This window comes from Abrus precatorius, unplaced genomic scaffold (assembly GCF_003935025.1).
Source record: "Abrus precatorius isolate BTA unplaced genomic scaffold, Abrus_2018 Scaffold10, whole genome shotgun sequence".
Lineage (NCBI taxonomy): Eukaryota > Viridiplantae > Streptophyta > Magnoliopsida > Fabales > Fabaceae > Abrus > Abrus precatorius.
In genome coordinates this window covers 27,687,348-27,699,879 of record NW_020874292.1, presented here as the reverse complement: position 1 = coordinate 27,699,879, position 12,532 = coordinate 27,687,348, and the positions used below count along the sequence as shown (strand labels likewise).

General features: G+C 29.2%; 2 protein-coding genes across 2 annotated transcripts; one reads left to right on the top strand and one right to left on the bottom strand.

The window, feature by feature from the left end:
- Positions 1-418: 418 nt before the first annotated feature.
- Positions 419-7,944, top strand: LOC113852178 (chitin elicitor receptor kinase 1-like). Its single transcript, XM_027482419.1, is given in 11 exon segments — positions 419-1,052; positions 4,105-4,138; positions 4,580-4,779; positions 5,062-5,252; positions 5,805-5,894; positions 6,286-6,379; positions 6,465-6,616; positions 6,689-6,780; positions 7,371-7,509; positions 7,600-7,698; positions 7,780-7,944. Coding segments are annotated over 11 exon segments (1,890 nt in total).
- Positions 7,945-8,258: 314 nt separating this feature from the next.
- LOC113853215 (F-box/kelch-repeat protein At3g23880-like) lies at positions 8,259-9,781 on the bottom strand. Its single transcript, XM_027483712.1, has one exon. It carries the CDS (start codon positions 9,661-9,663, stop codon positions 8,470-8,472), a length of 1,194 nt encoding a protein of 397 aa, XP_027339513.1. The 5' UTR covers positions 9,664-9,781; the 3' UTR covers positions 8,259-8,469.
- Positions 9,782-12,532: the final 2,751 nt, after the last annotated feature.

Genomic DNA, 12,532 nt, shown 5'->3' with positions numbered 1-12,532 from the left:
TATTAAATAAAAATTAAAAGTTTGTACCATTTGATTACAAAGTGACATAATTCTTTAATTTTTACTTCACATGAATTATAACCTTTAGAATTCTAATATTCGCCCATTTGGAGTCGCTCTCCGTTCCCTTTTCAGGTGAAGCTCGGAAGTCGCATTCCATACGCGATCTCCTAATTTTAAAATTTGAACTACGGCAATGATTCAAAAGAAATATAGAAAAATACCAACACAAATAATCTACAATGACAAGAAGAATCGTTCAACACAATACATAGATCACCACTTTGACGTCAATACTGGTAATATAAAACAGAGGTGCATATAAAATAAACCGAATTCCTAAACCTCTTATGCCAATTAATGAGCTCCAATTAACAATAAGCTCACTATATTCCTCCTCCATCCCCTAAAGCACAAAATGGCCACAAACACACACCAAAAACCATATCCCCTTATACATGTTTTTCTTCTCTTTGTTTTGTTGATAATTACGAGAACCCAAGGTAGATGCTGGTCAGGTTGCAACCTTGCTCTAGCTTCCTATTATATATGGGAAGGCACCAACCTCACTTACATTAGCAAGCTCTTTGGGAAGCCCACGTCGGAAATTTTGAAGTACAACCCAAGTGTTCAAAATCCAGACGTGATTCAAAGCCGAACGCGGATCAACGTGCCCTTTTCGTGTGACTGTTTAAACAGTGAGTTTTTGGGCCACACTTTCTCGTACACAACCCACCATGGTGACAACTACGGACTCATTGCCGATGTTGATTTCTCCAACCTCACGACGGAGGATTGGGTGAGTAAGGTGAACCGATACCAACCTCATCAGATACCAGACAACGTCAACATCAATGTCACAATCAATTGCTCCTGCGGAGACCGGCACGTGTCTAAGGATTACGGGCTGTTCATGACGTACCCACTTCGGGTGGGTGAGAACTTGCAGGGGGTGGCGGCGGAATCCGGTCTGCCGGCGGAGCTTCTGCTAAGGTACAATCCAACCTCAGATTTCAGTGCTGGCTATGGACTCGTGTTTGTGCCGGCCAAAGGTAGGTAACCCCAATATATTTATGCACTCTGCAATTGTGAGATATAATATTTTGTTTTTTTTTTTTACTAATTACGCGAGGTTGTCTTTTGTTTGTTTACGATGCTTGTTTAATTAAGTTAGTAATTAATTATCTTTAAAATAGTTAGTAATTAATTGTTTTCTATTGACCAAATAATACACTTATTAATGCAAAAGCTGCACATCATTATCTTTAAAAAGTTGCCCATTGTTTGTTCTCTTATTAATTATTTACCCAATAATTTATTCGAGACACACAGAGAGGGGTAGAAAAAAATTACACCAACTTAAGTTAAACTAATTTTTAATAATTTTATGTTAAGTAATTTTTTTAATTTAACTATTCGGTTTGAATTATATATTCTTCATGTCAATTTTTTTAAAATTAAACAGTTATATAAATACGATTAAATGAAATATATTTTTATATATTTTTAAAGTATATATCATATTAATTTTAACGTATATAAATGAGATAATATTAAATTTTTTAAAGATGATATATATGATAAATTTTTAATTTAATGATTGATTTCAGAATAAAATTGTATATACAAACGATTAAATAATATAAAAATTAATGTAATTTACACTAGTATAGTTTAATTTATCTTGTATGAGTTAAAATTTGTTTACATTAAATATCAAATTAAAATATTTTTTCATTAAATAAATTTTTATAGAATGTATCAATTTAACTATTAAATTATGTAATATTTTTTTATAAATTATTCATAAGCCTCTTTCAAATAGTTTATAAATACAATTTGTTAAATATTAACCAGTATCGTTAGGATAATATTTAAGAAACTAAAATTAATTTTTTGGAAAAAAAAAAGTACGTCTACTTTCAAAATTTTCAGTGTAATCTAATATAAATTTTAATAAAAATTATTATTTTTAATTCTTAGTAGTACACTTAGGACATTAGAAGGATCCATACATTTTCTCTGTGTCAAAAGGAGTTCATTGCTTTTATGTTTTATAAATTAAAAATTGTTTATATTATTCAATGAAATGATATTATATTATCTATATTAAATAATTTATATCATTCGATCAAGTATTATACAAAAGAATAAATAAAATAAAAATTAATATTAAAATTACGTTATGATGTTTATATCTTTTTCAGGGGCATAATTATCGATCGAAGAAAATATCATTTTTTTTTGTCAATGATTTTATATTTCTATTATATCAAACGAAAAAAAATTATTAAAATTCTTTAATATTTCTTTCTTTCTTTCTTTTTATTTGCTTTCTCAAACCAGATGAAATATAAAATTATTAAAATGTGAGCAATCATTGAATAAATGCACCATATGCTTTAAAGCAAATCCCTAAATCAGATTTGTTTTTCAACATTAAAGAATATATATGGGGTACAAAGTGCAACGTTGGTTCGTTTGATTATGCCCTGTCATAATATACGTTGCCCCATTCGCCATTGATAACCAAAATTGAGCAAAACACTTTGAAAAACACATCCAAACGAGTGACTCACTATGTTTGTTTGTATTTTTTAAAAAAGTTTTTTTTAATTAAAAGAGAAAACTCATTTTAAAATGCAAAAACACATATTCTTAGCATTTTTAAGTGATTTTGTTTTCATTTTATTCTTTCTTCCAAAATTTTGTATTTATCATGCACAATTTTGTTTTGATAAAATTAAATATCGATAAAACTTTTTTGTTTACACTTTCCATATCTCGTTAGAACAGTTTCATAATCACATTTTGCTATCTCGATAGCCCGGTCAGCACTCTACAGTCAACACGGTACCTCCTCGTTCATAGCTGCTTCTCATATACTTGTTGAGTACTGATATTTTACAGTTAAATAAAAGAATAGATTCGGTATATTCCGTCCATGTTTGGAAACATCAATCTTGACAGAACACAGCAATAAAAAAAGCGGATTTTCTTTTATATTTTATTAAAGACGATTAGTCATCTGGCTATCAAACAAAATAACACAGATCACACTTTGTTCATATATAGTCATTTTCTTATGATTATTTTGTTGATCAATACCAAGACCAATGACCAATATTTGATAGATACCGTAAAATTCTGATTATTATTTTTTAAGATACTTTCATTGAATGAAAACAAGTAGAGATAGGTCAGCCGTGCAATAAAAATTGCCACATGATTGTCTTTTAGTTGATTTTCTGTGTGTGTAAAGATAAAATTCCAAATTAGAAGCATGTATAATTTTTGTGGGTCAATATCATTATTAATTATGACAGAGTAGTCTTATGTAAAGAAACTTGATGTCAATGTACAAATAATAAGACTTTAACTTTGATAGACTATACAGGTAGGGAAGTTGAAACGTTTTCCATTTCTTCCTTATTAAGCGTTCCTTTGTCGTTGCCAAATTTAGTAATATAATGTTGACAAGAATATATTTAATGATACAACAGTATATGTTATAAGAAACTAAACATACAAAAATTTGTATACTTATGATTTTATTTAGATATAAGTAACAGGGAAGAAACCGTACCGTAAGTTAAGCTCCAAAAAACGCCCAAAGTCAAGAGAGATCATCATTTGCATCAAACTGGGCTATCCCAAAGCAAGTGTAGCAGAGTATCTAAATGAACATGAAAAAAAAAGAGTAGCTAATTGTAAAACAAACGAGAGAAATTATTGTTTTGGGTCACTGTGTCCTTTCCCAATTGGAAATAATATTAGCTCTTTTCTTTTTTTCTCTTTTCTTTTTTCAAATCAGTAAACGAATTGGGATAATAATTTTCAAATGAATTATAACTCGATTTAAATAATTGAGTAAGTGTATGAGAAATTTAGTAAATTATTGAAAAAAAATGCAACTTTACTTGGGAAAAAATTAGAAATTACATTTGTGGCCACTTATCACTTGAGATTCCAAATTTTTTACAACTGCATTTGTAGGAGAAAGAGACTGCATTGATGAATTTAGCGCCTCTCATGTTTGTTTGGAGTTGAAGTTGATACAGTTTTATTTTCTGATATCTAATACTTTTAAATCCTATTTTGCAGATGAACATGGAAAGTTTCCACCACTTCAGCTGGGGTAAGCTGTAATTCATATTATGTTTACATCGCATGTTGGCCAAATTGCTTTGAGCCTTGACATTTACTAAGATTATTTTCTTTAAGCTGTCTAACCCCATCATTTATGCTTGTTTTTTGTACCCTTTTGCAGATCAGGTGATGTGGACATTGATCAAACTGCTACTTCATAAATGTTTACAGAAGAAATGTTAACAATACATTTTTTGAACATACTTTTCAGCATATTTTTGCGATTGGTTTATTTTATGAAAAGTCAAAACGCACACTTGTCTTCAAAATTGATCACTTTTTAAAAATTCTTTTTGACTTTTTAAAAAATAGACATATCACAATAAGTGTGTTGAAGCATGTTTTCAAAAGAGTGTGTTACTAGCGTTTATCTTGTTTATACACGCGTGAAGCTCTCAAGACAAATCATGGTGGGTTATATTGCAATGAGATGCTGACATGTTATACAAATTTAAATAGGAATGTCTAGTGGAGCCATTGCTGGCATAGTTGTTGGCGGAGCTGTTGGGATCTTGTTACTTTTGGCACTTACTCTGTATGTTGGACTATACAGAAGAAAGAAAGTGGCTGAGATATCCCTTCTCCCTGTCACAGGAGCATCTGAAGATCAGTATAGTCAACTCCAGCATGGTATTGCTATGTCTTTCTGTTTTAATGCTTTACTCATTTATTTCTTTCTCTTTGAAAACGTGTATACATAAGATTCAAAAACGTTTCTTTCTTATTTTATTAATTATGATGATGATTAGCTGCAAACTGTTCTTCCAAGGAAATAGCATGATTTAGTAGCTGCTGTGTTTGCCATATTTTGGCTTTTGATTGCTTATTTATTACTTGTAATATTAATTCTAGACTCCATATTTTTTCAAATAAAATGTGAAACTATAAGTCTTATCTGTTCCATGGATTTAGGTTGTGGAAGCAATGATAAGGCATCAGAATCTTCTGTTGTTGCTTCTTCTAGGTTAACAGGTATTACAGTGGACAAGTCTGTGGAGTTTTCTTTTGAGGAGTTAGCCAAAGCTACTAATGGCTTTAGTGTGTCTAATATAATTGGTAAAGGTGGCTTTGGATCTGTTTACTACGCTGATCTTAGAGATGAGGTTTGTCCTACTCTTTATAACTTTTTCAAATTATGAGAAATAAGAAATATTTATACCACCAAGCATGAGTAATTATTTCCCAATTCCAATTATAAGGTAAATCCATTATTGTTGCGGAAAGATATTATTCCTGAATGCTTCCTATCATGTCTTGTGGTTTTACTTTTTGGTTGAGATACAATTCAAATCAATGTGACAAGAACCGAAATTCTTGAGCTGAAAGTTTCATGCAACTAGCATAATGTACATTCATCTGCCTAATGCCAGTTGCGACCCACACTCAACTTCATCATAAGTCAATTGATCTTATTTGAAAACAAGAAGAAATTTTTTGAACATTTTAGGGGCTTTAGTTCACTACTAAATATGCATACCATGGTCCTGCACTACAAATTATTTTCTTTAAGCTTAAGAAAAGTACTTATCTATTGTATTAGATCCTATTTCATCGAATTCTGATCACAACTGGTCTGAAACAGATCTATTGCAGGAAATGGAAAAGTCAAGTTATTACTAGCACTTGACTTTTTTTTCCTTGTTTTTCCTTTTCAGAAAGTTGCAATTAAGAAAATGGATATGCAAGCATCAAATGAATTCCTTGCTGAACTTAAGGTTCTGACACATGTCCATCACTTGAACTTGGTATGACATTTTCCCTACCCTGATACTATTCCAATTTTGTGGCTAAATAATTTGTACAATGTACCAAATAAGGGAAAAAAAACTCATGAAATAGTTTAATATAAACGATATTTTTCATTCTTTTCTTGCATGGTCGTGTTCATTGTGTGATGTTTTCATTACTTTGTTGTTCTATTTTTTCCCCTTTTGCTAAACTTCTAACTATTAGATGTTGTGGATTCCGGTAGGACTTGGCTAATAGCCAGTAAAACTTTCATAAACAAAAGGATAAAAAAATCTCAATTAATCATTCTGTGCTAGTTGTGTAAGAGTTACCTGCTCACCTAAATTATTAAACGCGAATTATTACTTATTTCTACTACATGATTCCTTGCATTCATATTCTATGCAGGTGCGGTTAATAGGATATTGTGTTGAGAGCTCCTTATTTTTGGTTTATGAGTATATTGAGAACGGCAATTTAAGTCAACATTTGCGAAGCTCAGGTTTTTTTTCCCATTAATTTATTTATAAGCACTTCTTCTTAGAACCTGGTATTTGATTTCAAGACTGAGTATAGATGATTTCTAGGGAGGGATCCGTTACCATGGCCAGCTAGAGTTCAAATTGCACTGGATGCAGCAAGAGGACTGGAATATATCCATGAACATACAGTTCCTGTCTATATTCATCGAGATATTAAATCAGCAAACATTTTGATAGACAAAAACTTCCGTGCAAAGGTTTGCAAATACATCATTCCCAGATTTTTCATCCATAAATGTTGATTGGGGAGTCTAACCTTTTTCCTATAGGTTGCTGATTTCGGTCTAACAAGATTGACTGAATATGGTAATTCTTCATTACAAACGCGTCTTGTGGGTACATTTGGTTATATGCCTCCAGAGTAAGAAGCTAATCCTTTATTTTTCTACTGAGTTTCATGCTATGTTTGAGTAGAACCTACAGTTATTTTCTGTCATTTCCTATCTTTCATGTGAATGTTAAGTTAATAAAAAAAAATCTAGGGGAACTTCAATAAGGCATTTTTAATTTCACCAAACTCCACATGCTAATACTACTAGTCTACTACTATTGTTGTTGTTATCTATCTTTCGTGGTTGATCTTCACGTTATATTTTAATGCACTTGGTTTATTGCATAACATTTCTAAAATTTTCAATTCCTCCAAAGGCGAGGAGAATAAGGTAGAACTGAGCTACTATTTGTATTGTTATCTTTTCACACAACAAAGCTTCAGCGAAATTTTGAATAGAAAGTATGACTTAATTATTTAAAAATTTTAAATTATAACTAGTGCTGTTACTAGGAAACTGAAATTAGAATAGCAGTTACATTTCTCCCAGCCTCTTGGTCATGGAGATTTGACGAGTTAGTGAGCTCACTTTTGGCAGAACTAGCAAGTGCTTATGGATTTATTTAGTTGAGGTTCGAGAACAACGCGAAATTTTTGACCAAGTGAATCGTTTTGTGTAGATATGCGCAATATGGTGAAGTTTCCCCCAAAATAGATGTATATGCTTTTGGTGTTGTTCTTTATGAGCTCATATCAGGCAAGGAAGCTATTGTCAAGACAAACGAAGCCGAGAATGAATCAAAAGGACTAGTTGCCTTGGTTGTTTTCCTGGTCCCTCAACACTAGATGTAACTCCTATCTATCCCTTATGGTTCTTTACTCAATTATAGCTTGCTTGATAAAATGCAGTTTGAAGAAGTTTTCGGTCTGTCAGACCCAAAAGAAAATCTTGGCACGCTTGTTGACCCTAAATTTGGTGATAACTACCCTCTTGACTCGGTGTTTAAGGTAATTTCTTGTCTTATTTCTAGCGAATCAAATGGGAAATTGATAACTAATGATTTATTCTATTTTTTTGTTCACTTGTAGATGTCTCAACTTGCCAAAGTTTGTACACATGAAAACCCTCAACTTAGGCCAAGCATGAGATCAATTGTAGTTGCCTTAATGACACTTTCATCTGCAGCTGAGGATTGGGATGTTGGCTCCTTTTATGAAAACCAGGCTCTGGTGCACTTAATGTCTGGAAGGTAGCTCCTTGGGTGAGTGAAAGCCTGAAGCAAGTTCCTTAATTTGAGAAGATAAGAGTCCCAATTTCTAAACACTAGCATGCATGAATCTTTCAACTGTGAATTTGTAAATAAAAACAAATATGGCTTCATTAGTTTTATGGATAGAGATGATCAAATGGCCATTTCACCAAAGGCAAATTTTCCCCCTTTCCATTGAATGAGATGCGTGGCGTGATTATCAAGGTATCCATTTTGTCTTTAGCCATATAAACTAAACCGTAAAACAAGCGAACAGTGCAGAAAGCACTAGATAAAAATAAATGCAATTAAATAAATTTGGATTTCATTAAGAAGAAAGAACATTGACTAAGGTCCATTAAGATTGGTTTTTTCACATATCCATCCATTACAGCCATAGGTAATAGAATCATCCAAGAAATTATTCAAGCTACGTAACCACTAATTAACTTCATTCTCTATCCTACCCACACATGAAATGGCTAAGTTCTGAAACCCCTTTCATAATCTAACATAAAACTCAGATAAACTACTGCAGAGGAGTTTGATTTCGAAACGGCAAAACCAGGCTTGGAACATAATCATAGGAGAACAACCAAAATTTGCTGTTGAGAACTTCAGTAAGCTCTACTCGATTCTCTCTCCGATTATATAAAACAATATCAAAACATTCATAGTTTGCCAGCAAGACGAAATCCTCATTTTCAGATATACACAAAGGCACGGGAGGACGAGGTAAAGTGCTAAAAATTTGGAATTGCTCATAGCCAACATTCAGCAATCGAGTCCATGAACTTGTTACTCCGAACTCCCTCATTAGCCAAACAACAACATGAGTTTTCATATAATCATGAGAAAGACACAAGCAACCCCTCAAAACCGCAAAATCTGGCTCATCAAGAGGGGTTTCATCAAGAGCTTCAGGCATCAACAAAAATTCATAAGTCTCATTCCTTAAGTCATACGAAAATATTGCCAACTCATCAACAGTAACAGATTCCCATCTATATTCAACACACGGCTTGCGAAGTGCTAACCAATTAAGAGTGCCATTCAAAAATTGACCATCAACTTGACCTAGCATAGGAAACGTAGGGCAAGCTAAAACCTCTCTCCAACAATCGTCACCCAAGCAATGAACCCTTATTTCCCTTTTCTTCGCTTTAGGATCCGAAAGCACTACCACAACCTTGTAAATATCCCTCAAATCATCGTACCCTAACCCAAACTTGACAGAACAAAACGGTCCCGTTTTATAAGTGAACAAATCGAGATGTAAGCGCGGGGATACTTGAGACATAAACCTTGTGGCTGGGTTCCAAAACTGGATCCAGTATTCTTTAAAATCTACTCCATTCAAAGAATCACGCAAACAAACCAAACCATTGCAGACCCCAAAGACAAAGTATTTTTCGTCGTACCGGAAGCAACCATCATTGATGGTGGAAGCTGGGCTTTGGAGTAAACGGGGCACGGAGCAGGGTTGGGCACAGGTTTCGCCTTCATCCTTCTCGAGGTCAATGTGCTCAAACGTTAACAGAACGTGGGTGTTGCTGGGGGATCTTTGAAGGTGCAGTTTCGCAAAAGTAGGATCCATGATGAGAGAATTCCAAGACTTGGAAACGCACCTTAATTGCATAAGAATCTTCACCGGAACCCACAATAGAATTTCTGTGATAAGTTCCTGAGGGAGAATCGGAGGAGTATTTCGAGTGCCAGACATAATGTGAAGGTGTATTGTTGCAGATTTTTGGTCTACTTCACATTCAGTATACTCTGTACTTGAAAGGGTGAGGGTGACGAAGGGACTCCTCCGTCTTTATTTATAATCCTCCCACCGCATAATCTTTTCTACAAAACTGCTTTTTGTATATCTAATGCTCAATGAAAAATAATATTTATAAAATTAATAAAATATAAAATTATATATATATATATATATATATATATATATAAATGAAGCTTAAGTTATACTTATTTTTATATTCTTTAATAATTTTTTAAATGACTAAATTTTAAAATTAATCATTAAAATAAAAAATTCTAATAACATATCTTAGGTCAAATTTAAGATAAATTTAAAATTATTTGATGTAAAATTAAATTAATGTAATATATATTTTTAAACTTTATGAAAATATAAATTCTTTGATAAATATCTTATCATGTTTAATTTTTTTTAAAAAAATTATATATATATAAATATATTAATGTGACTAAATTTAATATAGATGAATTCTTTTTAAAATTGCTTAGTTAGGACATTAAATTTTTAATTTAATTTACAATCCGAGATGAGTCGTTTTAATATCAGCTTTAATAATATCAGTACAAATATAAAGTATAAAGTCTTATTTTTAAAATATTATTACTTTAAATATATAAATGTAAAAAATATAGGATTCAATGGAAATAATTCGGTAAATATAAATGACTCCAAATTTATTCTAAAAAAATTGATCTAATTTTAAAATTTAAACCTATAAATATTAACATGAAATTAAGACAAGTCGGCTGAAAGTGTTGTATCTACTTTTTTAAAAAATTACACAAATATAAGTTTTTTAGTAGAATTACAAAAATATTAATTTTTTTCAAAAAATATTAGTGGCAACTTTTGTTAATAAATTTTTTTAGTAAATTTTAATATTTTATTATCATTTTAAAAATAATTATTAATAAGTTTTAATTTTTTATATTTTTTAAAAATTATTATTGATAATTGTTAAGACTTTATCATTTCTTTTGGTCTTTTTATTTCTGACTTTCTGTATTTATACTAAAATAGCTAATAATAATATTTAAATTCTATATTTTTATAATTTTTCAAAAAATATTATATTTAATATAAATTATTTTTAGATATTATATAAAAATATATTTTATTTAGTTCGGTTAGTTTTGTCTGCAGTAAAAGACGAGAAAATTACGTAATGGGTCCCACATGATAAATTTATCTCTCTGCACCGACAAATTGACTTCAATTCTTGCAGGATTAATGCCAAATATTTAATGGGTCCTACATGGGTAATATTAAACAACTTTTATATAATATAAAATATTTATTTATTAATTAAAAATTTTATAGTATAAAATCTAAAATTTTATTTTTTTTTATTTTTTTTAATAATTATAATTTATGTATTATAATTTACTTATCTTTTTACTCACTTTCTATTCATCTAAATAAATGATGAGAATTATTTATTTATTTCTTCTTATTTTCAACTTATTTTTAATATTATATATAGTTTGAGTATAAAATTAATAAAATATAGTTAAAATTAAAGTGTGTAAGGAATATAATATATAGAATCAGTAAAGTCGTATCTCAGTCCAGTAAAATATAAAATTAAGCTTTAAATTTTAAGTTTCAATTAAATTCACTATATTTTAGTTTGATATGACGAAATTCAATGAAAATAAGTACAAAATTAAATTAAATTAAATTAATTTTTGTATAAGTAAATTTAATTTATTCAATAAATTTGAAATTTAACTTATTATTTATTATAATTTTTTTTAAAATTTAATTTAACATTTTAAAAAATTTCATTTAATCAATTAACTTTTTAATGACTTATTTTATATTAAAACTTTTAATAAGTTATTAAATTTCTTTATAATTATCAAGTTATTTATAAAAGTTGTAAAATTTATATATAAATAAATTATAAAAAATAATTCATCATTTTTAAATATTTATAATAAATTGATATATACTTTTTATTATTTTTAAAATATATATTTAATTTATATAAATAAATTACTAAATATATAATAAACAAAAATGTAAATAATATACAAGATAAATTAAATAATAGTAACACAAAATTTTTTAACAAACGCTGCTCTTTCATAAAGAATAGATAATAAGAATAATTTCAAATTCTAAGAATTAAAATTTTTAATTTGAAATTTTATTTATCTAAAAATTCAATTTATTTATTATAATATTATATTATAATTTTTATATAAAATTATTTCATATAATTATAAATTTTAAATAAGTCATTCTATTAAATGTTGAAAAAAATTAAGTTCAAATTTAATTAATTTAATTAATTAAATATTTTAAAAAGTCTATTACATAAATAGAACAAGTTAAGTTAAGATTTTAAAAAATTAAATGATAAAAATATATTAAAGAATTCATAAATGTAGGTTAAACCCAAAAAAAATATAAATTATTCGAACATCATTTTTATAATATATAGACATTAGCTAGAATTGGCTATAAATATAATATTTGTTAAATTTTCCAGTTATATAAATTTAAATTTAAAATCAGATTAAATTTATATAACTATAAATGCAGTATAAATTGTCCTTAAAAAAGAGTGGATCTAATTTTAAAAATTTACACATGTTAAAATTAACATTAAATTAAGACGAGTCGGTGGGATATGTCGTATATTGTACACCTTAATGTTTTGTTTGTTTGCACCAAATTTGCAATTAAAAAAAAACTGATTTAGAGGAAAAAATAATTTTTATTATATATTTTTTTCGATAGAAGCAAAGAAAACTTTGATGTTAACACTACAAAATGTGGCCGTTTAATAGAGTTGACCTCTCTCGCCAATAAACTA